General features: G+C 46.5%; 1 protein-coding gene across 3 annotated transcripts in view; it reads right to left on the reverse strand.

Moving 5' to 3' along the window:
- LOC142582501 (uncharacterized) overlaps positions 1–27,115 on the reverse strand; it is a 148,446-nt gene that overhangs the window by 3,869 nt on the left and 117,462 nt on the right. For all 3 annotated transcript variants that reach the window (XR_012828451.1, XM_075692305.1, XM_075692315.1), the window contains one exon: positions 182–233. Coding sequence is in view for 2 of the 3 variants with exons in the window: in XM_075692305.1 (XP_075548420.1) it covers positions 182–233 (52 nt within the window). In the remaining variant the exon portion in view is untranslated. The remainder of the gene's footprint in view (positions 1–181; positions 234–27,115) is intronic.

Here is a 27,115-nt window from a genome sequence, read left to right on the forward strand (position 1 = left end):
AAACAATTTTTTCTACTGACTGTAATGTTGATAGAATGTGCTTAACATTTTGAATATCCCATATTAATGGAACACTACATTTGTAATGTAAAAATCATGGGTTAGGTCCTACCGGTGAGATACTGTCTTTAGGAGTACAGTCACAATCAAGAGCTGCAGAAAAATAGTGGTACAAACTTGCCTAAAATAGATGCGGAGCTTGCTTGAATGCTGCCACCACAGCTCTCCTGCGCCTGAAAAGAATGTGTCGAGAACTCTGGAGGAGTCTACTGTGAAGAATACCGTATATACAGTGGAAACTGTATCGTAATAATTATGCGTGGTTTAGAAGTCTACTTTTAGTAAATGGGAAGTGCAGGTTGTATTATTATGGTTTGCAAAAATGTTGTTGTGCATGCCCGAGGAAGGTATTTTCCAATGAAAATACTCTAGACCACAGAGTGGTTGGGCATAGTATTGTTCTCGTTCAACAGCTTCACTTTTAAAGGGGCCCTGCAACGCAAAGCTTGTTGAACAGCACCAATGGCATTGCCTCGATGCAGCGATTTTGTGTGCTTTGTGGATAGGATGTGATGAACAAGAGTGCCGTTATGATTATTTGTTTAAAACGTAATGTACATTTTACGTTCACATGATACTGCGAGTACTGCAAAAAAAGCTATGGCATTACGTTTTAGAGCAATTTTAAGTATCGTAGAATGTACCGCGGGCGAGGGGTTGCAACAACCGGAATGACGCATCACATGCCGAGCACTTTGGCACGCTAACGGCCCCCTCGTGGAAGCTGCTGTAACCATAAAAGTGATGCCATGGCTGCCGGCATTGCAGGGCCCTTCAAAACAACAAAAGTTTGAGTAGTTGGTAGGAATTCATGTTAGAAAAAGTTAGGCTTGCAGAGACGGACACAATAAGAAGGGGAAATGGAGAACAAACTTGTGATGTTTACTGAATGCAAAAGAAAATTAATGTGGATATTCACTGCCTCGCCTGGCCATCAAGGAGTGAACCCAGCAATTGCATTTGTGTTGTCCATTTCCTCCTCTTGTGTCCATGTCTGCACTGTGCACGCATAACCTTTTCTAACTTACATGGTTGGCCTTCCCTGCACACCCGTCTACTCTGTGTGTTTTCAGATGAATTCTCGCAAAGCCTTTGTGCTTGCACTTCCATGTGCAGCTGCACATGGAGGTTGAAATGTAGTTAGTGGATGAGAGTTTTGTTGAAAAACAACCTTGAGAACAGTTGTTCTCTAATCACGCGGCGAAGTGCACGGTTCCAGATTCTGGTGCTAGAGGCAGCTACAAATTGTGCAAATGGTCCATTACTCTAACTACTAACTGTAACTTGTGGTAGACAGCACAGAAAATAGCGGTTCTGAAGTGCCGCCATTGTATGTACACACTCTGCGTGTTAAGGTTCTTAATATGTAGCATGAAGCCCAACAGTCTAGATTAAGAAATACCTAGGCTTAAGTGTTACATTAGATGCAGACGTGTACATGTAGCAGAAAAAAAGTAACAGATTACCATTACAATTACTCATTCAAAATTGTAATTGATTGCAATGACAAATTACTGCCCCATGTAAGCAATTAAAAAATTACTAAGTTGTAATCGATCACTTTTATGTTACCTCCCAATTTTTATTAACACTGCAGCGCAAATGCAGTAAATTGAACGAGCTGGCCTGGCTCTCTCAGTGTGTACTCTGCAGCCCTTCCCACATTGTTTATTATCACTAATAATTACTTTTGAAAATTTTCGTTGTTCACATCTCTCCACGTTTCCTTGCGAAGACATCAGCAAGCTGGACTGAAAGCTCGCTCGATGTGGTGCAATGGAAAGAGCGGTGTTGTAACGGTGAGATTTCGATTATTGAATGCTGTGATGCTCGTGCATGGGTGCTCTATAAAGCACAGCACTTTGTTGTTGCTGGGGCTTGGAGAAGGCGCTCCTGCTAGGGCCACTGAAAAGCTGAAAAAAATATTCTGTAGGTGACTTCCTGACAAATCCTTGGCGAATATGTAGTGGAGTGTGTTGAGATCAGGAAAGAAATAATCACACCTGGGGGTTTCCTTGTATGTACAGAAGCATCTGCGAGGCTTCTGCATGGCATGACCGCAGGCATTCTAGTGTAGTTCCCAACAAATTCAAATGCTAAAAGCTTTGTCGCCTGTTCCATTTTTGTCTTGTCAACAAAGTAACTTGTTGCATATGTAAATGATTGTTGAAAAAAGTAATTGAATGACAGCGAATGCTACAGAGTAAAGAAAATAATTGATAAATTGAGAAAACTTCTAGAAATGTAATTAATTAGAAGTAATTATTTAGATCTAATAATTGGGAGCTTACCGTTATCATTGAAAAGGAAAGTGTACAATCAGTGCATTTTACCGGTGCTGACATATGGCGCAGAGACTTGGAGACTGACAAAGAAGCTTGAGAACAAGTTAAGGACCGCGTAAAGAGCAATGGAACGAAGAGTGCTAGGCCTAACTTTAAGAGACAGAAAGAGAGTGGCTTGGATCAGAGAGCAAACGGGTATAGAGAATATTGTAATAGACATTAAGAAAAAAGAAATGGCGCTGGGCAGGTCATGTAATGCTCAGATTAGATAAATGTTGGACCATTAGGGTTACAGAATGGGCACCAAGAGAAGGAAAACACAGTCGAGGACGGCAGAAGACTAGGTGGTGCGACGAAATTAGGAAATTTGCAGGCGCTAGTTGGAATCGGTTGGCGCAGGACAGGGGTAATTGGAGATCGCAGGGAGAGGCCTTCGTCCTGCAGTGGACATAAATAGGCTGATGCCAATGATGATGAATTCTTATGTGCAAGTCTAGTTAGGTGTCTCTATATGCATAAAAATAATGTGGATATTCGCTGTCTCGTGTATCCATTGGGAATAAAACCCAACAATTAATTTTTTTAGCTTGATCACTATACTACGTTGTACATGCTGTGGTGGCTCGCTCGCTCGATGGTTTCTGCACAATATTTTACTACTATACAACATAAGATACCCAACGAAATTAGCAATTTTTTTTTTTAGTTTCGTTTTATTTCTGTCTACTGTCAATTCCATGGGCGGGGGAGTACAGGAGGGAGTGTACAACATAGACAATATACAAGCACAAGCAGTGCACTAAAGAAGGCAAAAAATAAAGTGTTAGAAAATGTAACAGCACATTACCAACACAACACAAATCGCGGCGGACGGAGCTGGGGATCACGCGGACGCCGACTGCGATGTCAAGGAGTTTCCGGCAACGTACAGAGAGGTGCTTGGCCACTATAGGAAAGAACGAAAAAAATATCCACAACCCTACGGGCGCCTAGTCAGGTCCCAGGCGGTCGACCTGAGACGGTTGCAGATGGGCACTTTCACCAACCCCTACCACCTGCACCGCCTGTGGCCCGCGCTGCACCCGTCGCCCGGCTGCCCGTTGTGCGAGCATGAACGGGCCGATATGGCCCATGTGCTTTGGGAATGCCAACGCCATGAGGAAGAAGGACAAGGAGGAAGGGGGAAGACAACAGCAGGACACTCTGAAGCGGGGCACCTCAGTGAGAGATGGCAAGCCGCCCTCCTGAGCGAGGCACCCGAAGACCAGGAGTGGGCCGTCCAGGGTGGCCAGGGCCGTTGCTGAGCATCTCGAAAGATTTTCCTCGGGCGATGGACCCCTGGCAGCCTAGCCCCGGGCACCAACATCAATAATCGTTGGACGAATAAAGTTTATTCCTATCCTATCCACACAGATGTGTTCCATCACTTTATAGGGAGCACAGGCAATATATGTTTCTCAATTTCATCTACAAACCTTTATAGTGTTGGCTGCTCTATACATTAAATTGGTCATGTGTGTTCCATTCCCTGATTACTTGAGGGGCTAAAGAAAAGTGAAACGTATTATTACAGAATTATTCTTTATACGTTGAGCTGTGCTTTTGGTGAACATTGCCCTTTACATCAGCAAAGGTTAAAGCATAAATTTTGAAGAGGCCGTTCAGCAATCAATAAAATAACTTCAGGCAATGTATCTTAGCTCTGCGACACAGTGTATAGCTAGCCCCATGCGATGCAGGCGCGCGCTAGCAGAATCCGTTCGCTTGTAGCGGTTAAAGCTAAATCCTACTGCCTTGCGCTATACGCTCGCAAACATAGAAGTGCTGGTATTTGTGAATGCACACTATGTTCACATATTCCAGCACCGGTCTGATAAACATGATTTAGGAGAAGTGCATCTGACAAAAGTCGGAGGATATTAAAACCCCTAAGAGTTACAGCTTGACAGGGTAATGCTGTTAAAGGAGTGTGGGAATCATAATTTACATTTCTCCTTTGCTATAGTCATTGTGGCTTTTCTTTTTTTCAGAATTAACTACCATCTGCCAGTCTTTGCATCACTGGGCTACTTTGTTCAAATAATTATTACGGATGACTTGACTGACAAAGATTCTTGCAGCACGAACGACTTTGTTATATCTAGTATTCAATGTTATAGGTTTTTGGTGTGTGTGTGTGTGTGTGTGTGTGTGGGTGTGTGTGTGTGTGTGTGTGTGAGGGAGCACCTTAATTTGCCAGCACGTTCTTCGAAGCGCGTGTTCCATTCGTGTAATGTTTCTACTCGATACACGGACTTCTCTTGGGCAAGCAATTTCCGAAACTGAGCTTCGCACGACGACTCACCTGAGTATTCTCTATTCACTACGCTTCCACATCACCCTCGCCCGCCGCGGTGGCTCGGTGCTGCCTGCATACGAGCTCGCTGGTTCCATTCGCAGCCCTGGCAGCCGCATACTGAGGAGGGCAGAGTGCAAAAAGTTGCTGTTTCGCCCGAAAGGCGAAGCATCGATGGTGATAGCAAATTAGTGGACAGCTGGCAGTACGAAGTAGCGATAGTAGTTTTATCGGCCGTATAAACTTGTAAGCATAGGCATACTAACTAAATTAACAAGCGTGGTGTCACGCGCGCACAAGCAAAAATGAACACATCTCACTCGATGACCGCGGAAACTCGCTGTCAAAACGCAGGAGTGAGGAAGCGCGGCAGCAGCAGCGAGCGAATTGACCTTCGTGCTGCGTCTCGCATCAACGCGAACTAAGCGGCGAAAACACAGCGCGCGGCGGAAGACGGCACGCTTCCTCTCCGCTTTCCTCGCTTGCGTGCGCGAGCTTGACCGCGTTCGCCGGCTCACCCTCGCAAGCTTTCACTCACACATACAGCATACGGTGCGCGGCGACAACTGCCCTTGGGCTTTGTACGGAATGTCACGGCGACGGGAGAAGTGCGCCTGGAGTGTCCATATAACTGCATCGCAATAAAACGCTCGAGTATTTCGTGCACTTTACCAGCAGCGGCTATAGCGTACTGCTGCTTGATCATGGGGGAACACGTTAAAGCGTGCGATAGAACTTTCTTTTGTACACGTGAAATGAACACAGGTAGCGTAAATTTATCAGTAGCCCCCCCTCCCCTTTCCTCCTCATTACGACGTATCTTGTAGTTGTGAGTTGTTAACCCGTAGAAAAAACGCAAAAAGGAAACCGGAACAGCATGCGGTGTCTCGCTCAATTTTTCTGACAGCGCTCATGGTTGGGCGACTTGGCGAATCAACCAGACTTATACGTATAACAAATTGCGTGTAATTATTTGTGATCAAATACATTTTTGTAATGTGATTTAACGATTAGTTTGTTTACATTATAATAAAGTTTGTACACCTTATTTTAGTAACCACTTACATGCAACCAGTTATTTTACTAACCAGATGTTCACATGGCTGTTCGTCTGACATGCAACTCCAGGTGCTGGGTGATGATTATATATATATATATATATAGTGATAAACATTTAACAGCACGTACAGTCCCGCGCGCACACACATTCAGAGAGAGAGAGAGAGATACACTATTGGCGGCGAGGAGTTACAGAGTCGCCATCTATCGGAAGCGCCTCGCTGGCGTAGTATGAGGGATCACGCGGCGCGCTCCTCATAGGTTTTGCTGTCAGCGACCACTGAAAACACCACGCGCGAGCTCTCTCGCACATTTCTGTAAGTACTTTCGAAGTGAGAGAAGTTTTTTACTGTCTAAATAATAATCTTGGGCAAACAGAAAGCACAGAATCGTTTACAGACGCTATCTCTTTACCGAATACGTACAGTGAACGCCACTGCGCGCGGTCGCCGCGATGGAGTCTCCCGAACCGGCTTCTTGCGTGAAAGGTAGCCAAACGCTGAGAGTAAACTATGTGAAATATGTTGTTAGGGTGGGCTGTCTGTATAACCAAATGGGGCATAACAGAATGAAGCCTCAATGCAGCGATCGCACGGGTTCGCAGCAACCGATTGCGCGTATGCATGCATGTCCGCGCACAATGTTTTGCTTTCGCTGTGAGCGCGTTTTCTACTGTGCCATGCTCGAGCTTTAGGCCGCAGAATATGAGCATTTGACAGTATACAAGCAACCATTGTTGCGTGGGCGCTATCAGAGCTGTTCAAAATAATTTAATTGTAGAGACTTCGACGCATACGGGGACTGTGATGTGCCGTCGCGACGATTCAATCTTTTTTTTTTTTCTTAATTCTTGGACGTTTCCATATTATTTCTTGAGTTGCGTCGCACTGTGTGTTTATCAGTGTTCTCAGCGTGCGACTCCCGCTGCTTCTTTTTTGTAATGCAGTGCATTAATTCATAACACGTACGAACATGACCATGTGCCATGCCTTTTTTTTAATGTACGTCTTACCGCTCCCTTTCTATTCCAGTGAACTTGCCAGTATCTATAGCACTGACAAGTTCATAGACCAAACCGTCATGACATTAGTCGGGCAGCGGACTCGGGCGAGCGTCTCAGCGCGCGATTTCCGAACATCGCAGACCCGGCGCCGTAGCAGAAATCTTCCTCGCGTCTGTGCTTGCTGCATACCCGAGTTGTAGCCGATGACTGTTTGCCGGTTTTATTTTTCGCGAGCCAAGGTTCACGCAGCTTCTTGTCCTGCGACTACGTGTGAATAAGGCTGACACCGGGCTCCGTTGCGTACGTCCGGCACTGCGGCACCGAGCAGTAGCCTACCATGTTGCGCGCCTTCAAAGGCAGCCACTACCTATTCTAGTGCTTTCAAGCGTTGTAAAGGAGACACTCGAAGCGGGAAAATCTCGCCGCTAAATGAGGACCGCAGCGTACGAGGGAATTTAAACTCTCGTTTTCAGCTCGCTTCGGCGCTCTCGAAGCAGCCGACGCGGCCGCTATGTCCACGTGATCCCTAATAGCACGTCACGCCGACGGTGGCGCCAGCTTTTCCAGTGGTGGAGCTCGAGGCCAATAGCGATATTTACAGAGTTTCGTTAAGGCTTGTGGCCCGGAAGAACTCCAGCAACACCCTCGTGGCGCGTAACGCACACGTGGTGCTTTGCCATGGGCCCAGAATGTGTTGTAGTGACAAATCCCGTTGAAGGTGCTGTGACGCCTTCTGAGACTCTCTCCATCTGACGCGTAGCGGTAGCAGTCACACAAAACATGTCGCAGGTCTTCAGGGGCGTTACATTTTTGAGGAGACAAGCTGTAACAGGCGACACAGCTTTGAGGACCTGAATTTTGCGAAAGCTACAGTAGAACGCCCGAGATCGTGCCACGCAGCCGCTAGCCTCGCGAATGCGCATGACAGACCAAACCGGGAGCTCAGCATTTCTTTCCTCGTTGAACCGGCGCTGGTATGTCTCAATAGCGAAGGCCACTTAGGGTCAGGAAATAGCGGGCGATTTTTCGAGCTTTTCATTTGCATAGCTTAAAGCACCGTGCTTCACAGAGGACCCAGATGGTGAGATGTTAGGGTTGGCCTCTGACACCACATGGCGAAAGGAATTTCACCCGACCATGTTCGTCGAAATGAGGCGTGACTTCTCCTGCGATGGTTAGCGTCCCGTACCTCGCGCAAAAAGAACTTTCTCTCACCCGACCTCCTTCCACCAGGCCTCGTCGAAATGAAGCGTGACTTCCTAATTCGCCATGACCGTTTCGAGTGTCTACCTGTCTGCCGGAAGCCCCGCAGTGTACAGGCCTCTTTTGTGTGAGTGTGTGTGAGTGTGTGCGTGTGTGTGCGTGTGTGTGTGTGCGTGTGTGTGTGTTTGTGTGTGTGCGCCTGCGCAAGTTTAGAGAGGCCCTTTCCTCGAATTGGATCTAGAAGAGAACTTCCACGAACCCGCGAAGCGCAGAACAGGCGGAAAGGCGTCTACAATTCCAGGAGGCGGGACGACTTCTTCCTTTCAGCAGGCTCGGTATAACCAGAGGAGGAGGGGCCCTCTTTCTGTGCCGGTCACGTGACATCGACGGAAGCAAGATCCCGCCCACGATTGTAGAGAGCCTATTTAAGGGGCTCCGAAATGTACTTTTGATCACTTCATGCTCTTCACATTTTCTTTCATCTATTTTTGAATAAACCGTGCAAGTTTCGCACTAGAGAATCGTCTAACCCTTGCTTGGTCGCCATGGTCTACCGGATGCCTGCAGCCCGCCGACAACGCCACGCTACCCAATAAGTAACGTCGGTCGAGCTTCGATAGGCAGGCGCCGCTACTACTCGGCAGCAGTACGATACGCTACCCTGGAGTACGCAACAGTAACCACTATCTTGTGCGTGAGATCCGTGTACGTTACAACACCACCCATAGGAGCCGACAAAGAAGGGGGGGGGGGGTCTCCGGGGCCCGAGCCCCTTCCGGAATTTTCCGAAGGGGGCAGAGCTCCCTATGCTAGTCGAAGCTACTCCCCCCCCCCCCCGGCGATGCCGAAACCTTACCCCCCGCCGCTACACACATACACAACTAAAATGTTATTAGCAGAGTTTTGTCGTCCACATCATTTTAGATGTTTTTTTACTTATCTCTACCTTTTCACTTAAAATTTTATTGTGGCTAATAGCTTACTGCATCACTGTTGGCGCGGACGTGCACGGCTTTTAATTCATACTTTCGCTTTATTTCTGCAGATCCTGACAATAGAAGGACAAGGACAAAGCACTACCGGCGACTGCTTCATCCGTATTTTCTTACTTCAACATTGTTTCAAGTTCCACTGTAAACGCCATGCACATACACCATATATGTAAATATACACACAGGACAAAGTTTATTATATTTTTTGAGAGAGGCGGTAGCCAAATAAAAGTTATTTCTAAAGGTATGAGTACCCTATGCCTAGAGAATGAATATGTTGCTGTATTCTAACCTCGCTTCAAATTGCTTTGCGTGCTTTCTTTTGACCCTGAAAATAGCCTGCAGACTTCAGTGACCCCTTCGGCTGAGTCTTTTATCAACGGTGTGCGAAATGCGCGTGAATGATATGTCTCGGTATTGCTTCTTTTTCCAGTAAGCAATACTAACGGCTCGCCAAAAAAAAAAATACTAAAATTTATAACATTTACAACATAAGGGATGGAGATGCACGCTGAGGTCATAAATATATACAGGGTGTCCCAATTAAGTACCATTCACCCAGATTTTAAAAAGTAGCAATTGCGTTACTCGAAGAAAACCTAGTGCATATTGTTTCCGCTACAGTGGAGTATCTTCCAGTAATGTTTCATTACTGAGATTTAATTAGCTAATTGTAATTATAATTATCTAACTTGAGACGTGCTATGCTTATTTATCAGTGTCAATGAGGCATTTGTAGGCACAGCGAAGGGGCATCTAACTGCGGTATTTTCAGTGACGTACGAATTACGTACTAATTTTTTTTCGACTGATAAATCCCGCGAAAGATGAAAAATACCACGTGACTGCGCTCACTCACATCAGACGAGACGTTCATTTGAGGGACCGCCAGCTGTTTGCGCACAGGCGCGAGTAAGAGCGGGCGCGAGAGAGAAAATGTGGGGGCTTTTGCTCCTTGAAGATATGATTCTGCCTAGGCACTACGGGGGAGGTTTCCTAGCGCGTGTTGTATATATGCGTTTGTCCCCTAGACAAATCCCTCAACGCGCGGGCAGCCAGCCCGCGCGGTGAGGCAGTGGGCACGGAGGCCCCATATTGTGATCGCTATGTCTGAAGGGGCAAGGTTCTGACTGTCGCTTTTTTCTTCGTGACGATAGATGGGATTTTTTACAAGCACTGCTCCAGGAGGACACATGTAACCGGGAAACGGAGGCCTCAGGAGGGCACCTGAGGTTATAATAAAGCAGGCGGCGCAGGATCTCCAGGGCACCAAAGGGGTAGCGGAAGTATCAAAGCTCAAAGCAGGGCGGCAAGGGGTGCCAGGGGTGTATAAGATCGGCTGTCGGACAGCCAATCTCTTATGCGAACACCTCCTGGCACGCTTCGGCCTCCGTTGCCCCAATGCACGGACCAGTCCGGGTTCTAGCTTTGGTATCCCCGCTGCCGCGCTTTAGTGTCCTGGAGGCGCCGCCAGTAATGCGAAATAATGACACGTTCTTACAATCAGTAAAAAAACACGATTGAATAAATATAATTACGTCCAGCCGCCAACTTGTGACGCTAAGTTCAGCACTGCCGCGCCCCGCGACTTTCTCCAATATATGCGGTCCGGACTCTACTACGGTCGCTACCGCTCCCACAGAAACATCTGTGATGCTATATACAAGGTACATCGCCGTAAGGCGAAAGCTATGATCCGCCACGGCTGACTTATCATGAGCGCCGCAGGTGCGAGACAGTCTGTCCGACACAGCGGTCGCCAAATCGGGCGTCAGTGTCCGCTGCTTCACCTATTTTACAGCGCCGCCAGCCAGCGTCCGAGCGGAAACAAACTCGACCCCACTACGCGATGCCGGCATGCCTAGGGACAAACGCCTACAACACGCGCTAGGAAACCTCCTCGGTAGTGCCTACACTCTAAGAAAAGTTTACACCCTTTGAGTCGTATCTGGCCACACAACAATAAACGTCATCTGTCTTGTCCGCATTTTCTTTCTTTAACACTGCGAACCGCCTGCGCGTTATCAGCATGACATAGCATTGCCGACAGAAAAGTAGCGGACGCCGAGCTTTCAAGAAAGGAAACGCCAGCAAGGCAGATGACGATTATCGTTGTGGGACAAATACACACCCCAAAGGGTGCAACCGTTTTAAGAGTGTAAGAACAGTTTACACCCTTTGGCGTGCCCCTTCTGCCACACAACGATAATCGTCATCTGCCTTGATGCGTTTCCTTCCTTTAACGCTGCGAGCCCGGAACTTTCCAGTATACGAACGGCACGCGCGTTATCAGCATAGAACAGTTTACACCCTTTGGAGTGCCCCTTCTGATAACGCGCGTGCCGTTCGTTACTGGAAAGTTCCGGGCTCGCAGCGATAAAGAAAGGAAACGCATCAAGGCAGATGACGATTATCGTTGTGTGGCAGAAGGGGCACGCCAAAGGGTGTAAACTATTCTTAGAGTGTAATTCCTTATCTGACGCGCCCCCCGCTGAAGTAATACGTCGCGTTTGGTGTTACTCCGAAACAAGCTGTGAAGCTGTTGTCTTAGCGTAGGTAAAGTGCACGGAAGGTTTTTACTTTATTTTTATTTTTGCCACAAAAGCTATCACCACAAAAGCAACGTCAGTGCAAAGGTTTAAAGGTGCGTTTAGTTTCGTGCCAGTCGCCACGTCTTTCTCTAACGAGCAGAAGGAAACCGTGATCCCTGCGTTGGGAGTATTTGATCTTGCCGTTGAGTGGGCGGGAGTTGGCCGATGTTGAAGTGGACTTTGAGAACGGAAGGTTTATTTACGTTATGTACAGGACTTAGAAACAAGTAAAATGACAGTAAAAAGTCATCGTTGGCCGACAGCAAATCTTACGCTGCGGCCCGCGGCAAGAAGCCCGTCTTTGAGTGTCTCTCCCTTTCCGATGGTTCGCTGGCCAACACCACCTAGACAAGAGAAGGCCTGAGCCAACACCTCCTAGACAAGTTCTCTAGAGGGTGTTGCCTGAGCGCTCGGCGAGTGACGTCACGGAGAAGAGGCCGGCGGCGTGATCGGGGATACGGGTTGAATGAAGGGATCGCGCCCTTATGGGCAACGTTAACAAGAGTGCAGTTATCTTTATTTATGCATAGTTGAGCAGATAGCTCGCAGAGAACAGAGGGTGTTCCAATATTATTTTATTTATGCAAAACTATTTACGCGCTGCATTATTAAAAAGCACGTCCATAAAGAAAAACGAAATGGTTCAACCTTAGGATTGAGAACGAATTTCGGGTAAATTGTGACAGGGAGCATGGCTTATATTGAAAAGTAACAGTGTTGCCCTCTTCTTCAGGGTAGCTTCTTTGCCTTGATTTATCGTCGGCGTCAAAGAGTTTGCCGTTCATGCAACCACAAAAGTTCAACAAAATGTTAGCACTGCACCATAACACATATCTCATGACAACTTCACTGGTGTGCCCGTCTTCGCATTCGGGACACATGTATTTATTCCAGTGTAGATTAAGCTCTAAACGTATAATTTCGCTTTCGAGGCATTATTACATACAGTACCACAGTCCACATATTTACAACACCTCAAATGAGTTTAGCAATGCAGATACAAAACATTCGTGCAACTATTTTCAAAGAAACAGCTGCCTTATTCGGCAGAATTCCAGGCTTTCTCTTCTTTGCCTTAGCATTGGCACCCAATATTCTGTCACTGAGCTTGCGGAAACATGAACGCATGATTTTTCGGCCCCGATTTGTAATTGCTCCAGCAATTGGGCACGCAGCACTTATTAGGCATATCCTGGCATGAACGTAATCCACATTCCGCGGCAATGAAGGCTTGCCGGACACAAAACCGCAATCGCAGCACAAGCGCAGAGACTACATGCGTGGTTCACGTACAGAAAAAGAAGTGCGCTCGGAAACATGTCGCAGCATGCCAGGACTTTTCGAACCCCGAAGCTATACAAGAAGCGGCAGGGTTCCCGGAATTAATCGAATTGTTATCGCCGTCGTTGCCCACTCGGTCGGTCTTCCGCGTCTCATTTTCAACACAAGTGCGCCGCTCGTAGCTTCGTAGCTCGCTGCACGGAACTTCTATGTGGGCCTTTTTTGCGTGACGTAGCTCAAGGCCCCTCCTCGGCAGGTCAACTGTCGCACTGCGGTATCCATCCGACAAGCTCTGGTGGTCGCTTTATTGCCAATAGTGCTTTGGGCGGGGCTAATCTAATTCTCCAGTTTTTCGATTAATAATTTAATCGCGATTAATCGGTTGATGTTGCAAGAGCAAAAACAGACTGCTGCGTGCCGCATATCCGTGCCACGCTGCCTCCTCGCCTGTTCGTCCCCGAACGACCTTTCATTGCTGCAAAGCAAATTTTCTCGGTACTAAGGTCAACCACCTCGAAACGTGCCGAACTACATGTACACTTTCGGGGAATCGCCACATAGAGGGGGTGAGGGAGAGAGAGAGACTCCCCGCGGGACACACGAGGGCAGGCTGTTGAGCCAACACCCTCTAGAGAACTCTAGGAGGTGTGGGTTGAGCCCAGCGGCCGTTCAGGATGGAGGATGGGTGGATGGATGGATGGAAGGTAGGAGCGTCCCCTTTGAAACGGGGCGATGGCAGTTGCCACCATGCTCAGATTTTTATTTTGCCTTTTATTTTTATCTGTGTTGTGTGTTATTGAATTTCTCGATTTCCTTTAAATACGTCTTCCTACCCTTTTAACCTTATGTCACCTCTCTGCTTTTGTGCCACCAATCCTACAAACGCCTTTTGATAATTTCCACCGCATATTTATTTACATGACTATTATTATCTCTGAACCCTAGGGCCTCAGGAAGGGTGACTGTGGCCGCATCGACATCGGGCTTGATATCATCACATTTTAGTATGACGTGTTTCATTGTTTCTACATATTTACCACACACAGTACATGTGTCTTCTTCTTCGTTAAATTTCTTTTTATAGCTCCGCGTTCTAAGACATCCTGATCTAGCTTCAAAGAGTAGGGCACTGCCTCTTGAGTTATCATAAAACGCTTCCTTCCTGATCTGCTGTTTCCAGTATCGATATAGTTCCACACTATGCTTCTTTTCCATTGAATTTATCCAATTTTTACCTTCCGCGTTTTTAACCTGTCGTTTAATGCTCTGTCTTTCTTCGTCCTCGTGTCTGGCATACTTACGGGTTAGCTTCCTAGTTCTTTTCCGCCATTGTGAGTCAACGCTCTTTCTGTATAGGTATTGAAACACCTTAGCTGCCCACCTGTTATCGTCCAATTTCCTGAGATGTTTTTCGTATAGGATTTTACTCTGAGCTTCCCGTGCTTCGAACGATGCCCAGCCCATGTCCCCCTGTATTGCTTCGTTTGTGGTTTTCCCGTGGGCACCTAGTGCTAACCTTCCCACAGCTCTCTGATTTACTTCTAGTCTCGACTGAACCTCTGCCCTTAAACACAGGACCGCATTCCCGAAAGTAAGCCCCGGCACCATTACTCCCTTCCAAATACCTCTCAGTACCTCATACCTGCTGTACCCCCACAATTCCCTATGTTTCATTATCCCGGCATCTCTTCGCCCTTTTGCTATGAGAGACTGTTCGTGCTTTTCCGTGTACAGCTGCCCTTTGTTTATCCATATCCCGAGATATTTGTATTCGGCCACTCGGGGTATTTCATGGCCTTGTGTTGTAAGCACCTGATCAGTGGTATCGTTGAAAAACATCCCACCGGACTTAGCTGCATTAAAACTGAAACCTAAACTGTCTCCTTGAGTTTGCAAATCTTCCTGGCTATCTGCTAACAGTACAATATCGTCCGCATACATTAAACCCGGTAGTCGTTGCTCAACAACCTTTTCGCCTAATCTGTACGACAGATTATACCCTAGATTGCTTCGTTGTAACCTTCTTTCCACGCTTATCATATAAAGCATGAACAGCAGCGGTGATAGAGGACAACCTCGCCTTAATCCTTTGTGAACCTCAACAGTTGTCGTACTCCTAATTCCTTCCCATGTTATCTCAACATTATTTTCTCGATATAGTTCCTGTACAAAATCAATTAGCTCATGACCGATACCTTCAGCTTTTAATATGTTCCACAGGAGTTCACTGTGCACGTTGTCGTATGCACCACTTATGTGCAGAAAGGCTAAATACAGAGGTCTATTTTCCGCCTTAGCTATTTCTATGCACTGGGTAAGCACGAACAGGCTATCATCTAAGCGCCCACCACTTCTGAACCCGTTCTGAAGTTCTCCGAGTATTCTATTACTTTCTACCCATGACTGCACTTTTAATTTCACCGCCTGCATCGCCAGCCTATATATAACTGATGTTATCGTAATTGGTCGGAATGATTTTATGTTCTTCTTATCACCTTTCCCTTTATAAATCATATTCATTTTACTCTGTTTCCAGCTGTGCGGAATTTGCTTATTTGTTATGACTGCCTCCAATGCTTTTATCAGCGCTTCCTTGCTTCTTGGGCCAAGTTCATTAATTAACTTGATTGGAATTTCGTCTATGCCCGCGGACGTGCATTTTGGAACATTTGCTTCCGCCCTTTTCCAGTTAAGATTGGTCAATTCTAAGCTGTTTTCTATTATGCTATTCTGTGTTGCTCCCTCATTTGGGGAGATTACCCTATCGTCTTTCCTAAATGACTCTGCTATAACTGAACCAATGTAGTTCACAGCGTCATCTCCCTCCAAACAATTTCCTTCGGCATCGTGAATCTGTTCCTGTTTTCTGTGATTAGCTTTACCCAGCCAGCTTATATGGTTCCAGAATTTTCTTGACCCCCCTTTAGTTGCATCGCGAACTTCAGCCAGCCAGCGGTCAGAGGACTGCTTTATTTTAGCCTGGACGAGGACCTGCACTTGTTTCTTTTGTCGATAATATTCCCATTTTTGGCCTATTTCCTCTTCAGATAACTGCGCCCTCGTTGCTCCTCTGTGTTTCCGAGATGCCCACCGTCGTTGTTCAATGGCCTCTCTAATTTCCTTATTCCACCAACTTCGTGGCTTCCTCTTTCCTCTCCAGTGGTTTACTCCTTTTACTTCTTTCATTTTTGTACTAATGAGTAGTTCTAACTGATTATAATCCCACCTTTCCATGGGATGTTTCTCTATTGCTTCCTCTATGCCAGCCGCTATTTGCGCTATTTGTTCGTCATTTAATTTTGCGTACTCTTTTTGACTTCCCTGCATTTCTCTTTTGAGTAGGGCTCCCAACTGTAGACTAATACACTTTTGATCACTTCCGAGGCTGTACTTCCCCTCTTCGTCTATTTCCATTATTGCGAGCTTGCTATACAACCCCTGCGACATTAAGCAGTAGTCAATGGTCGTTTGTCTGTTACGGGACTCCCACGTGATTTGTCCCTCACACTTAGTTTCTCTATTTACTATAACTAGGTTGTCTCGCTCACAGAAGTCTAGCATCAATTTCCCATTACAATCTGTGTATCCATCCAGATCCTCGATGTGGCCATTCATGTCACCCAGCAGACAAATATCGGCATCTTCTCCAAACTGCTTTATATCGTCATCGAGACACTTCACTAGATCTTTGTTCTCTTGCCTGCATTTGTCCCCTGTCCCTAAATAAACTACTCCTAGCCATGCCTTTTTACCGGCAATTGTACCTGATACCCAGACATGTTCTTTGCAAGTTAACTTTATTATTTGCCAATTTGTTCCTTGGTGTATGAGCATACCTACTCCTCCTCCCTTCCTCTCCGTTGTTGTTCTATTGCTCCCTTCCCAGACGTAGCCTTCAATAAACGGTGGGTCTTCTAGATCCCTGAGATGTGTTTCGCATAGCGCGTATACACCTACTTCTTCGTCCTTTAATTCCGTTCTATTTCTAACCACCTCGCTCTCTTTCTACCGCCTTGCATGTTTATGTACCTGATCCTGGTGTTAAATTTCTTTGTAGTTTCATTCCTGGACCTCCTAGTGGCCATATTATTGGCGTCAGCCTCTATTGTTGCACTTTCTACACTGTTTCTACCTAGGGATGGATGTTATGAGCGTCCCCATTGGAACGGGGCGGTGGGTTGCGCCACTAAGCTGTTGCTATTATACTGCCTAATGTCCTACCTTGTTTAAACAATAAAAAAGAAAAAAAAAAACACTATGAACTCCCACAACCAAATTTTCTGATCCCCTATTGCGAACAGTGCTTTTGTATGTCTCCGTTTTTTGTCGTTTCCCTACTTTTCTTCCACCAATCTTCCAATCGCCTCTTACTAATGCGTTACTTTCCACTGCTCTCGCTGAACCCAAGGGCATCAAGGAGGCCAGGGGTGCCTAAATCGACCGTTGCATAGACGTCTTCAAATTCTAATAAAACATGCTCCATAGTTTCCCTAGCTTTACCGCAGCAAGCACATGCTTCTTCTTCCTTCTTATATCTCGCTTTATAGGTGCGTGTTCTAAGGCATCCCGATCTCGTTTCGAAAAGTAATGAGCTTCCCTTTGAGTTATCATAAATTGTTTCTTCCCTGATTTCGTTTTTTCCTCTTAAGTAGTTACTCATGGCAGGTTTCTTTTTTTTTTTTCATTGCCGCCACCCATGAGATTATTTCAGCCTCCCTGACTTTCCGCTTGACGTTCTTTGTTGCTGTGTTGCCCACCCTACAGGCCGCATACATGCTGGTAAGCTTCCTAGTTCTTTTCCTCCACTGTGAATCAATGTTTTTCCTGTACAGATACCTGAACACTCTCCCAGCCCATTTACTTTCCTCCATATTCCTCAGCCGTTCTTCATACTCAATTTTACTGCGAGCTTCCCTCACTTCAAAACTAGTCCAGCCCATATCATCCTGCACAGCTTCATTTGCAGTCTTTCCGTGAGCGCCCAATGGGAGGTGACCCACTGACCTTTGGTTCCCATCGAGTCCTGATTTTATCCCTGATTTAAAGAAAACTGCATTTCCAAAAGTAAGTCCTGGAGCCATACACCTTTCCACATACCTCGGAGGACCTCGTACCTGTTGTATCCCCATAGCGTTCTGTGCTTCATTATGGCTGCATTTCTCTTCCCCTTCACTGTTATTCTTTTTTTCCTGTGTTTCCATATATCAATTGCCTTCGTTTATCCATATACTAAGGTATTTATATTCTGTTACCCGAGGTATTTCCTAGCCCTGTATCGCCACTGTCTGTTCACTGTTTTCATTGAATACCGTAACACCTGATTTTCTAACACTGAATTTGAAATCTAAATTGTTGGCTTCCTGTCCACAGATATTAGCCAGACGTTGCAAACCACTTTGCTCGTTAGCTAGCAACACAATGTCGTCCGAATAAAATAAACCTGAAAGCTGCTGCTCTACTACTGTACCCGCCTGTTTGTATGAGAGATTAAACCCGATATTACTTCCTTCTAGCGCCCTCTCCATCCTCACCATGTAAATCATAAACAGCAGCGGTGATAAAGGGCACCCCTGCCTCAGTCCCTTGTTGATATGAACTTTCTCCTCGCTCCTTATCCCTTCCCATTCAACGCAAACGGTATTTTCTAGGCAAATCTCTCTCAAAAGCTGTAGACAATCGTCACCTAAGCCTTCCCCTTACAGAATATCCCACAAAATGTAGCGGTCTGCGTTGTCATATGCTCCTGTAATGTTTAAAAAGGCCACAAATAACGGTCTGCTTTCTACTTTTGATATTTCAATACACTGAGTAAGAACAAATAAGTTATCATCTAAGCGCCTATCTATTCTGAAGGCATTCTGAAGTTCTCCCAAAATGTCATTATTCTCTGCCCATGCTTCAAGCTTTAATTTGATTGCCTGCATTGCTAGCCTGTATATTACCGATGTAATGGTCAACGGTCTATACGATGGAATTCTTTCTCCCCCTTACCTTTATAAATTAAATTCATTCTACTTTGTCGCCAACTGTCTGGTATTCATATATCTTTTAAAGTTTTTTCCACTGCTTTCACCCGAGCTTCCTTACTTTTTGGTCCTAGTTCATTAATCAGCCTAACGGGAACCTCGCCTAGCCCTGTGGCTGTGCGCTAAGAAATTTTCTCTTCGGCTTTCTTCCTGTTGAAATTTGTCAGCACTAGCTCCTTTTCCATCTGGGTTTCTTTCATGCTCTTTTTTTCTTCGAATACAACCTCGTCATAGCCTTGTAAATATTTGGCTGTTATTTTTCGGATGTAATTTATTGCCGCTTCTCCTTCCAGTCTGTTTTCATCTTCGTCTAGGATATGTTGTTGTATTGTTGTTAACTTCCTGCCTAATAATTTTATGTGATTCCAAAATATTCTAGGTGCGGCCTTCTTTTTCTCACGTATTTCTGACAACCAACGTTCACTTTCACCTTTTAATTTTGCTTGCACCAGTATTTGAACCATAGACTTTTTCTCCCGGTATATCTCCCATTTACTAGTTACTTCATCCTGTGGAAACTGCGCCTTCTTTGCCTGCCTGTGCTCGCGGGATGATTTCTGTTGTTCGGCGATCGCTTTTCGTATCTCCCTGTTCCACCGGCTTTTCGATTTCTTTGTTCCTTTCCAACGAACATGTTTCTCTTCCCGTATTTCTGTGGCTATTACACTTAGAAGCTCGCCATATTCCCACTCTTTACTTGGCCATATGTCAAGTTCTTCCTCGATTCTAGTTACTATGTTTGTTATTTGTCCAGCTTTCAAATTTGGACAGGCCACTTTGTACTCCTTGCTCTCTTTCCCAGCTACATATCCCATTTTCAAAATGATGCGTTTATGGTCACTCCTTTGTTGCTGTACCCTTCCTCATCAATGATCATTTCTCTTAACTTATCATGAATTTCTTCTGTCATCAGACAGTAATCAATGGTAGATTGCCGGTTTCCCACTTCCCACGTGATCTGCCCTTCACACTTAGGCCCTGTATTCACGAAAACGAGGTTATGTTGCTCACAAAGATCTAGCATTGACTTCCCGTTGATTTAGGTATAGCCATCTAAATCCTGTATGTGGGCATTCATGTCACCTAATAGGACAATTTCAGCACCATTCCCGAAACCCTTAATATCAGCGCTTATGCATTCCACTAACTCTTTATTCTTCTCTGTGCAATTATGTCCGGTCCTAAAATACGTAATCCCAGCCAACTTTTTTTCCCACTCATAGTACCTGATAACCAAAGATGCTCTTTACATTTTGAATTTAATCTTTTCCATTTGGCTTCCGACTCCCCCCCCCCCCCTTTCTTTCCGACTTAGTTCTGTTGCACCCTCCCCAAACATAATTCTCAATAACTGGCGGCTCTTCCGAGTCTCTAAGGTACGTTTCTGTTACCGCATACATCCCTATTTGTTCTCTATTTAACTGCTCCTCAATCTCTGCCCACTTTTCCTTTCTTCTGCCGCCCTGCACGTTTATGTAGCCTATCGCATGGAGAGCACTCTCCATGCGATAGGCTACATAACTGGAGAGTAATCTGGAGAGATAACTGGATAGGCTACATAACTGGAGAGATAGGCTACTGGAGAGTAATCGCGGCCGTTACCACAGTACGGGAAGCCTCGAGCTCGCTCCTTCCCGACACCGCCCCGGCTGCGGGGGCTGCCGGGGACGTTCTCCATCGGCGTCGCCGCCGCTGGGAGGCGGCTCTCAAAAGTTCAGAGTTGGCAGACCAGCTCTGGGCCGTCCGGCAAGCCAAAGATGCCGCCCGAGTCCAAGGACTTCGAGCCGCCACCTGAGGCCACCACAACGAAACTGCCGGACCATTCATTAATAAAGTTTCTTCTCTCTCTCTCTTTTGCTCGCTCCATGACAGAACCCAGTGTCCGCCCTAGAAATGTCCCTACCGCCACTCTTTTATCGCCTTTCCCCCTCTCCACAATTGCTTCTGAGCGCCTAGCCAGGTTTGAGTCACCGGTGATAATCACCCTTTCACTCTCTCCTACGTCTCCCTGCTTCCCTTTGTCCTTTTTCGCGTGATTCGGACTCGACAGAGGGCATTGTCCCCTGGGCTCCTGCTTTTTCCGCGTAGCGGCCTCAAGGTAGGTGCCGCTCTTTCCAGCTAACCCTTCATCACCCTGCATGCGTTCCACGTATTTCGCTGACACTCCCTCTCCTGTCACGTCGGGGGACTGCGTTCCATTGTCACGCACATTCTCATTCACAATGGCGGCCATGTACAGCTTTTCCTTGGCTGCTTCAAGTGTTTTTTCAACTACCTTCCGTGCATCACGCTCCCTATTTAGCTCATTTGTGAGCTCCTGCACCTGTTTGACAAGCTCTTCCTGGAAAGCCTCCATTTTCTGCAGCCTAGTATCGACATCACAGTGTGTGCCTGTTGACTCTATTCCCTCTCCATTTTCATCCGTCTCCTCATCTGCCTTGAGGGACCCCCCGCGCACTGCCTGCTTTCCCGGCTTTCTTGCCATGTATTGCACGGCTTTTCTGATGCAAATACTATAATACTATATTAATGCAGAGCACGCGCCTTTTAGCAAAAACCGATACGCACAAGATTCAAATCCTCAAAATGTCGCAAAGCAACTCTCACCACTGTTTCAAAAGCAATCAATGCCGCCGAGACCGAATGTATGACACGCTCTCGCACGCGCTCAACCACGCGGTCACGCTCTCACTTTCCTACCAAAACACGCACAGTAAAACTACTAATAGCTATTAGTCTTGCCACCTCCAAGTTACCATTTAAAGACTACAAACACTCAACGTCGCATCCGGCTGCACGTGTTGAAACACGTGGCGCGAAAGGACACTCTAACCATCCTGCAAAACCAAATGTACACGAAACACACCCGCGCACACGAAATACGAGAGAGAGAGAAAAAAGAAAGAAAACCACCCAATTACTATTTAAAGGCAAAAAATCACCAAATCAAAAACAGAAGCAAGCTCAAAGCATGCACAAAAACTTATGATTTCGTCGCCGCCACGGAACCCCGAAAAGCACGTCCATTCGCCACAAAATCCGAACTCAGAGGGGGGATCCCTCCCCCCCCTCAGGCGACATGCAGTTGTCATGCTTCACGCTACGATTCTGCACACCTGTAAGCAGCCCAAATTGGTACGACCACGCCGGAATCGGAGTCAGCGGATGTTCCCCATCTTTCCCTTTTTGTGCCAAGTGAGGTGCGTGCGTTTTCGACCAAGCTCCCTTCGGAGAAAAAGGGCAACCGTCCTACCGACGCCATTGGTCACCAGACCCCATCGTTTCCCTGACGTCGGATTGGTGGAAACCATGAACAATGAAGACGCAGGCATAAAAAGCGGATCCAGACGGCTGGGAGAAGCGGAATTAAGGACGCTCGACAAAACAGTGTGATACTTGGACAGGCTAAGACGCTACCATACTTCGCTCCGATAGTTGGAGCCGTTTTGTACATATCAACCATGTATCTTTTTGAATATATTCCTTTTCCTCCATTCTCTTAAATGCCGCTCGGAACCATTTTTCCCGGCACCTGGCACGGCACCATCGATAGAAACTTCGTTGACCGCACGGACCCCCGACTTCACAACGCTGTCAGCGGTGAGAGTTACCTCACGTAACTTGGGGCGTGAAGACTTCAAAAGGCTAACCAGCCTGTCTGGCGGGTCTGATAACACGGTCGACGCGGACGAGCCGGGGTTGCGCCCGGAGAACTTGACCGATGCTGAGAGAGAGAGAAAACAAGGATAGGAAAGGCAGGGAGGTCAGCCAGAAGAGCATCCGGTTTGCTACCCTACACTGAGAAATGGTCCATATCTAACAGGAGCTGCAAATGGCAACAAGAGGAAGGCCGAAAATATATATCAGTCATGGAAGTGTGACGGTAGATCAAACGCATCGACTATCATCAGAAAATGTGAAAACTTTAGAAACCGGCAGCTTCCAGAAACAGTGGCGGAGGACTAGGCCTAGCTTACGCACGGATGTTCCAGCATTTATGCCCTCAAACCCTCATGCTAACGTGCGGGACGTGGTCGCCCAGGTACCTGTTTCCAAGTCATCAGTTTGGAGGATTATAAATGACACGGCCTTTCACCCGTACCACCTTAACCTGCACCCAATGCTTAGAAGACAGGGACCTGCAAAATCGTCTAGCTTCCTCGAATTGGGTCCTCACAAAAACCGATGAGTCACCGGACCTTTTGAGCAACATCCTGTGCACAGATGAAGCCAATTTTGCAGAAACGGCCAGGTAAACTTGCATAATGCATGCTATTGGAGTGACTCCAATCCACATTGGGTAAAGCGCACTCGGCAGCAGTACCAGTGGTCGTTCAGTGTATGGTTCGCAATTTACGCCGGTGCTGTAATCGGTCGCATCTTCTTCGATAACACACTGACTGGATAGCGTTACGTGGACGAAATCCTTGAAGGAGTGGTGGATGAGTTTCTCAGTGAAGTCCCGTTGTCACGTTTTCCCTTTCCTTGGTATCATCAAGATGGGGCGCCAGCACACAGCAGCAGTTTAGCACGAAACTGGCTGGATGCGATTTTTGATGCGCAATAGATTTGAAGGCATGGGTCTGTAAGTTGGCCAGTTAGGTCACCTCTTTCCTCTCTATTTCTTTCTTTGGGGTTATGTGGAAGATCGTTCTTACATGATCGAGACGCACGTGAGATGCGCTCAAGGCAAACAGAAGGGATGTCTGCCGTAGAATGCCAGCGTCGGTCATCAAGAAAGCCACAGAGGATGTGATCGAGCGGACTCAGTACTGCCTAGCTGCCGAAGGAGACCTATTTGAGCACGTCCTCTAGGCGGCAGCTGGTGTTCAAAGGCACTTACGAATTCATAGATAATAAGGGCATACCGGAATCTGATTGTTTTAAATGCATAAGCACTTTTATCCTTACCCAAGGGAAAAAGTGTCCCTCCGTCCGTCCCGTTAGAAGATCGCTTTCAACATAGAGCCCACACAGCGAACGAATTCACCTGCATGCAGCCTCTCGCTCCAACGCCAACGATGTGGCGAGAAGAAAGCGCTCACAGAGCTCTCGGCACATACCGCACTCTGCCGCTTTCTCAGATCGCTTTCAAGGTTCGGGCTGCAGCGCGCGCCAGACGTAGCGGTCGCTGGAGCAACGTTGATCACGGTTCACAATGGTTCAGTGTGCCTAATAAATGTTGCATATATATTTCCTTAATTTTCTACATCTCCCTGGTCATTCCATCTCACGTCCACATCCGCTGCGGGCTATGTATAACACCAGTGAACATTGCTTCTACTCGCTTCTACGTCGTCTCGTGCAGGTCTCACTTAACACTTCGGTTACTAGAGCACTGTAGTTCGGTGTTGCAACCGCGCTTATTTGTTTCACAGTTCTTTCGCGATAGTTCTCGCAATTATACGAAACACACCAGCATATTACCACGAAACACCACGTCAGTACTACGAAATGTTACGCATCATTCAGATAAATCCAAGAGAAGATTCTGCGTAAACTTCTTTTTTTCTTTTGTGCAGACGTCCTGATTGGCGATTCGGCTCATTTAAAAGCGGTACATTTACTTTCTTGAACGTATCGGTTTTGCCTTTTCTGTAGACGTGAGTCGCTTCCCGGTTTGTTTATTTCGCTTTTATTTTTTGTCACGAACCTGTTTTTGCAGCACGTATACATTCTAATAAAAAATAAAACAGTCACTTTAATTTGGCTTTGGTCCAAAGCAAGTTTCCGACGCGACACATAGATGCGCGCGCACTCTTCGATGCGGTGCGAGCAGAGCCAGGATTTTGAAACATCGTATTCCATTGCGTTTCGTGCCTGGTTAGAGCGGCGCTTCGGCCGCGTTGAGAGAAGGATAATAAGTGTGACGCAGAAATGAGAGGAACGAATATCTGCGAAGCCGAGAAATCTGTTGTTGTTGCTACTTCCGTACAATTAACAAGGTGATGCGCTGTCTCTTTGGGTTTGCGACAGGCAAATCAATTGCTTTCACTCAGCTTATATGACGGCGCTGGGTGGGAGTGCAGTCACGCGGTATTTTGCATTTTTCTTGGGGTTTATATACCAGTCGGAAAAAACTTGTGCGCAAATAGTACGTCGCTGAAAACACCGCAGCTAGATGTCATTGTGGAGTGCCTACAAATGCCTCATTGACACTTTGATAATTACGACAGTACTTCCCGAGTTAGGTAATTAATTCCAATTATCAAATTAAATTTCAGGAACGAAAGAATTACTGGCGGCTACTCCACCGTACTGGAAACAGTACGCACTCGGTTTTCTACGAGTAACGTAGTTGCTCTTAATTTAAGTCTTGGTGCATGATAGTTTGGGCACCCTGTATAATTCCCTCATTAACCGAAATGAGGCCAAGCCGGATTCACTCAAAACCAGAATCAACAGCCGTCATGTGCAACAGCGCTTATGCTCGGACTCACAGAGAAGAGAGAGAGAGAGAGAGAAGCTGCAGTTTCTCCGGAAAGGCGAAGCAGTATTAGTGACAGCAAAGTATAAAACAATTTCACGAAGGAATGTTACACCACCGAGAGACGCGAGATTCTTGGTGGTGCGAGAGGACTCGGGCTGTGAAATTGAACTGTCTCCGGTCTTGTATACACTCATATAAGGCCGCCACTTCAGTGAACCATTCTTCGAGGTGAACGAACTTTCTTCAAGTGAAATTGTTATTAAAGGATATATATATATATATATATATATATATATATATATATATATATATATCATCAGCCTGGTTACGCCCACTGCAGGGCAAAGGCCTTTCCCATACTTCTCCAACTACCCCGGTCATGTACTAATTGTGGCCATGTTGTCCTTGCAAACTTCTTAATCTCATCCGCCCACCTAACTTTCTGCCGCCCCCTGCTACGCTTCCCTTCCCTTGGGATCCAGTCCGTAACCCTTAATGACCATCGGTTATCTTCCCTCCTCATTACATGTCCTGCCCATGCCTATTTCTTTTTCTTGATTTCAACTAAGATGTCATTAACTCGCGTTTGTTCCCTCACCCAATCTGCTCTTTTCTTATCCCTTAACGTTACACCTATCATTCTTCTTTCCATAGCTCGTTGCGTCGTCCTCAATTTAAGTAGAACCCTTTTCGTAAGCCTCCAGGTTTCTGCCCCGTACGTGAGTACTGATAAGACACAGCTGTTATACACTTATCTCTTGAGGGATAATGGAAACCTGCTGTTCATGATCTGACAATGCCTGCCAAACGCACCCCAGCCCATTCTTATTCTTCTGATTATTTCAATCTCATGATCCGGATCCGTGGTCACTACCTGCCCTAAGTAGATGTATTCCCTTACCACTTCCACTGCCTCGCTACTTATCTTAAACTGCTGTTCTCTTCCGAGACTGTTAAACATTACTTTAGTTTCCTGCAGAGTAATTTTTAGAGCCACCCTTCTGCTTTGCCTCTCCAGGTCAGTGAGCATGCACTGCAATTGGTCCCCTGAGTTACTAAGCAAGGCAATATCATCAGCGAATCGCAAGTTCTTAAGATATTCTCCATTAACTCTTATCCCCAATTCTTCCCAATCCAGGTCTCTGAATACCTCCTGTAAACACGCTGTGAATAGCATTGGAGAGATCGTATCTCCCTGCCTGACGCCTTTCTTTATTGGGATTTTGTTGCTTTCTTTATGGAGTACTACGGTGGCTGTGGAGCCGCTATAGATATCTTTCAGTATTTTTACATACGGCTCGTCTACACCCTGATTCCGTAATGCCTCCATGACTGCTGAGGTTTCGACGGAATGAAACGCTTTATCGTAATCAATGAAAGCTATATATATAAGGGTTGGATATATTCCGCACATTTCTCTATCACCTGATTGATAGTGTGAATATGGTCTATTGCTGAGTAGCCTTTACGGAATCCTGCCTAGTCCTTTGGTTGACACTGTGGGGTCTCTCACACCCGTGCTCTTGGGACAAAGGAACGACAACACAGTAGTGCAAACAATCACAAGGGCATTTATTGCACCTTTCATAGATCAATGCCTGCTAGCCGAGTTGCTATCCGCAAAACATGCCGATGGGCGCGCGACAAATCTAGAAGTCCGACTCACCGAGCGACCGGATAGCGAGCGAATATGTTCGCCCCCTGCTGGATCCCAACGCCTGGTCGTTCGCGTGTACGGTCACGCGAATCGTGGCGCGTTCGAAGGCGGCCACGCGAGGCGGTCTCGCAGAAGCATGGGTCGGCGCGCGGGACGTCCTCGCTGTTAGCCGACCCGCCGGGAAAGAAGGTCG

Source organism: Dermacentor variabilis, chromosome 1 (assembly GCF_050947875.1).
Source record: "Dermacentor variabilis isolate Ectoservices chromosome 1, ASM5094787v1, whole genome shotgun sequence".
Lineage (NCBI taxonomy): Eukaryota > Metazoa > Arthropoda > Arachnida > Ixodida > Ixodidae > Dermacentor > Dermacentor variabilis.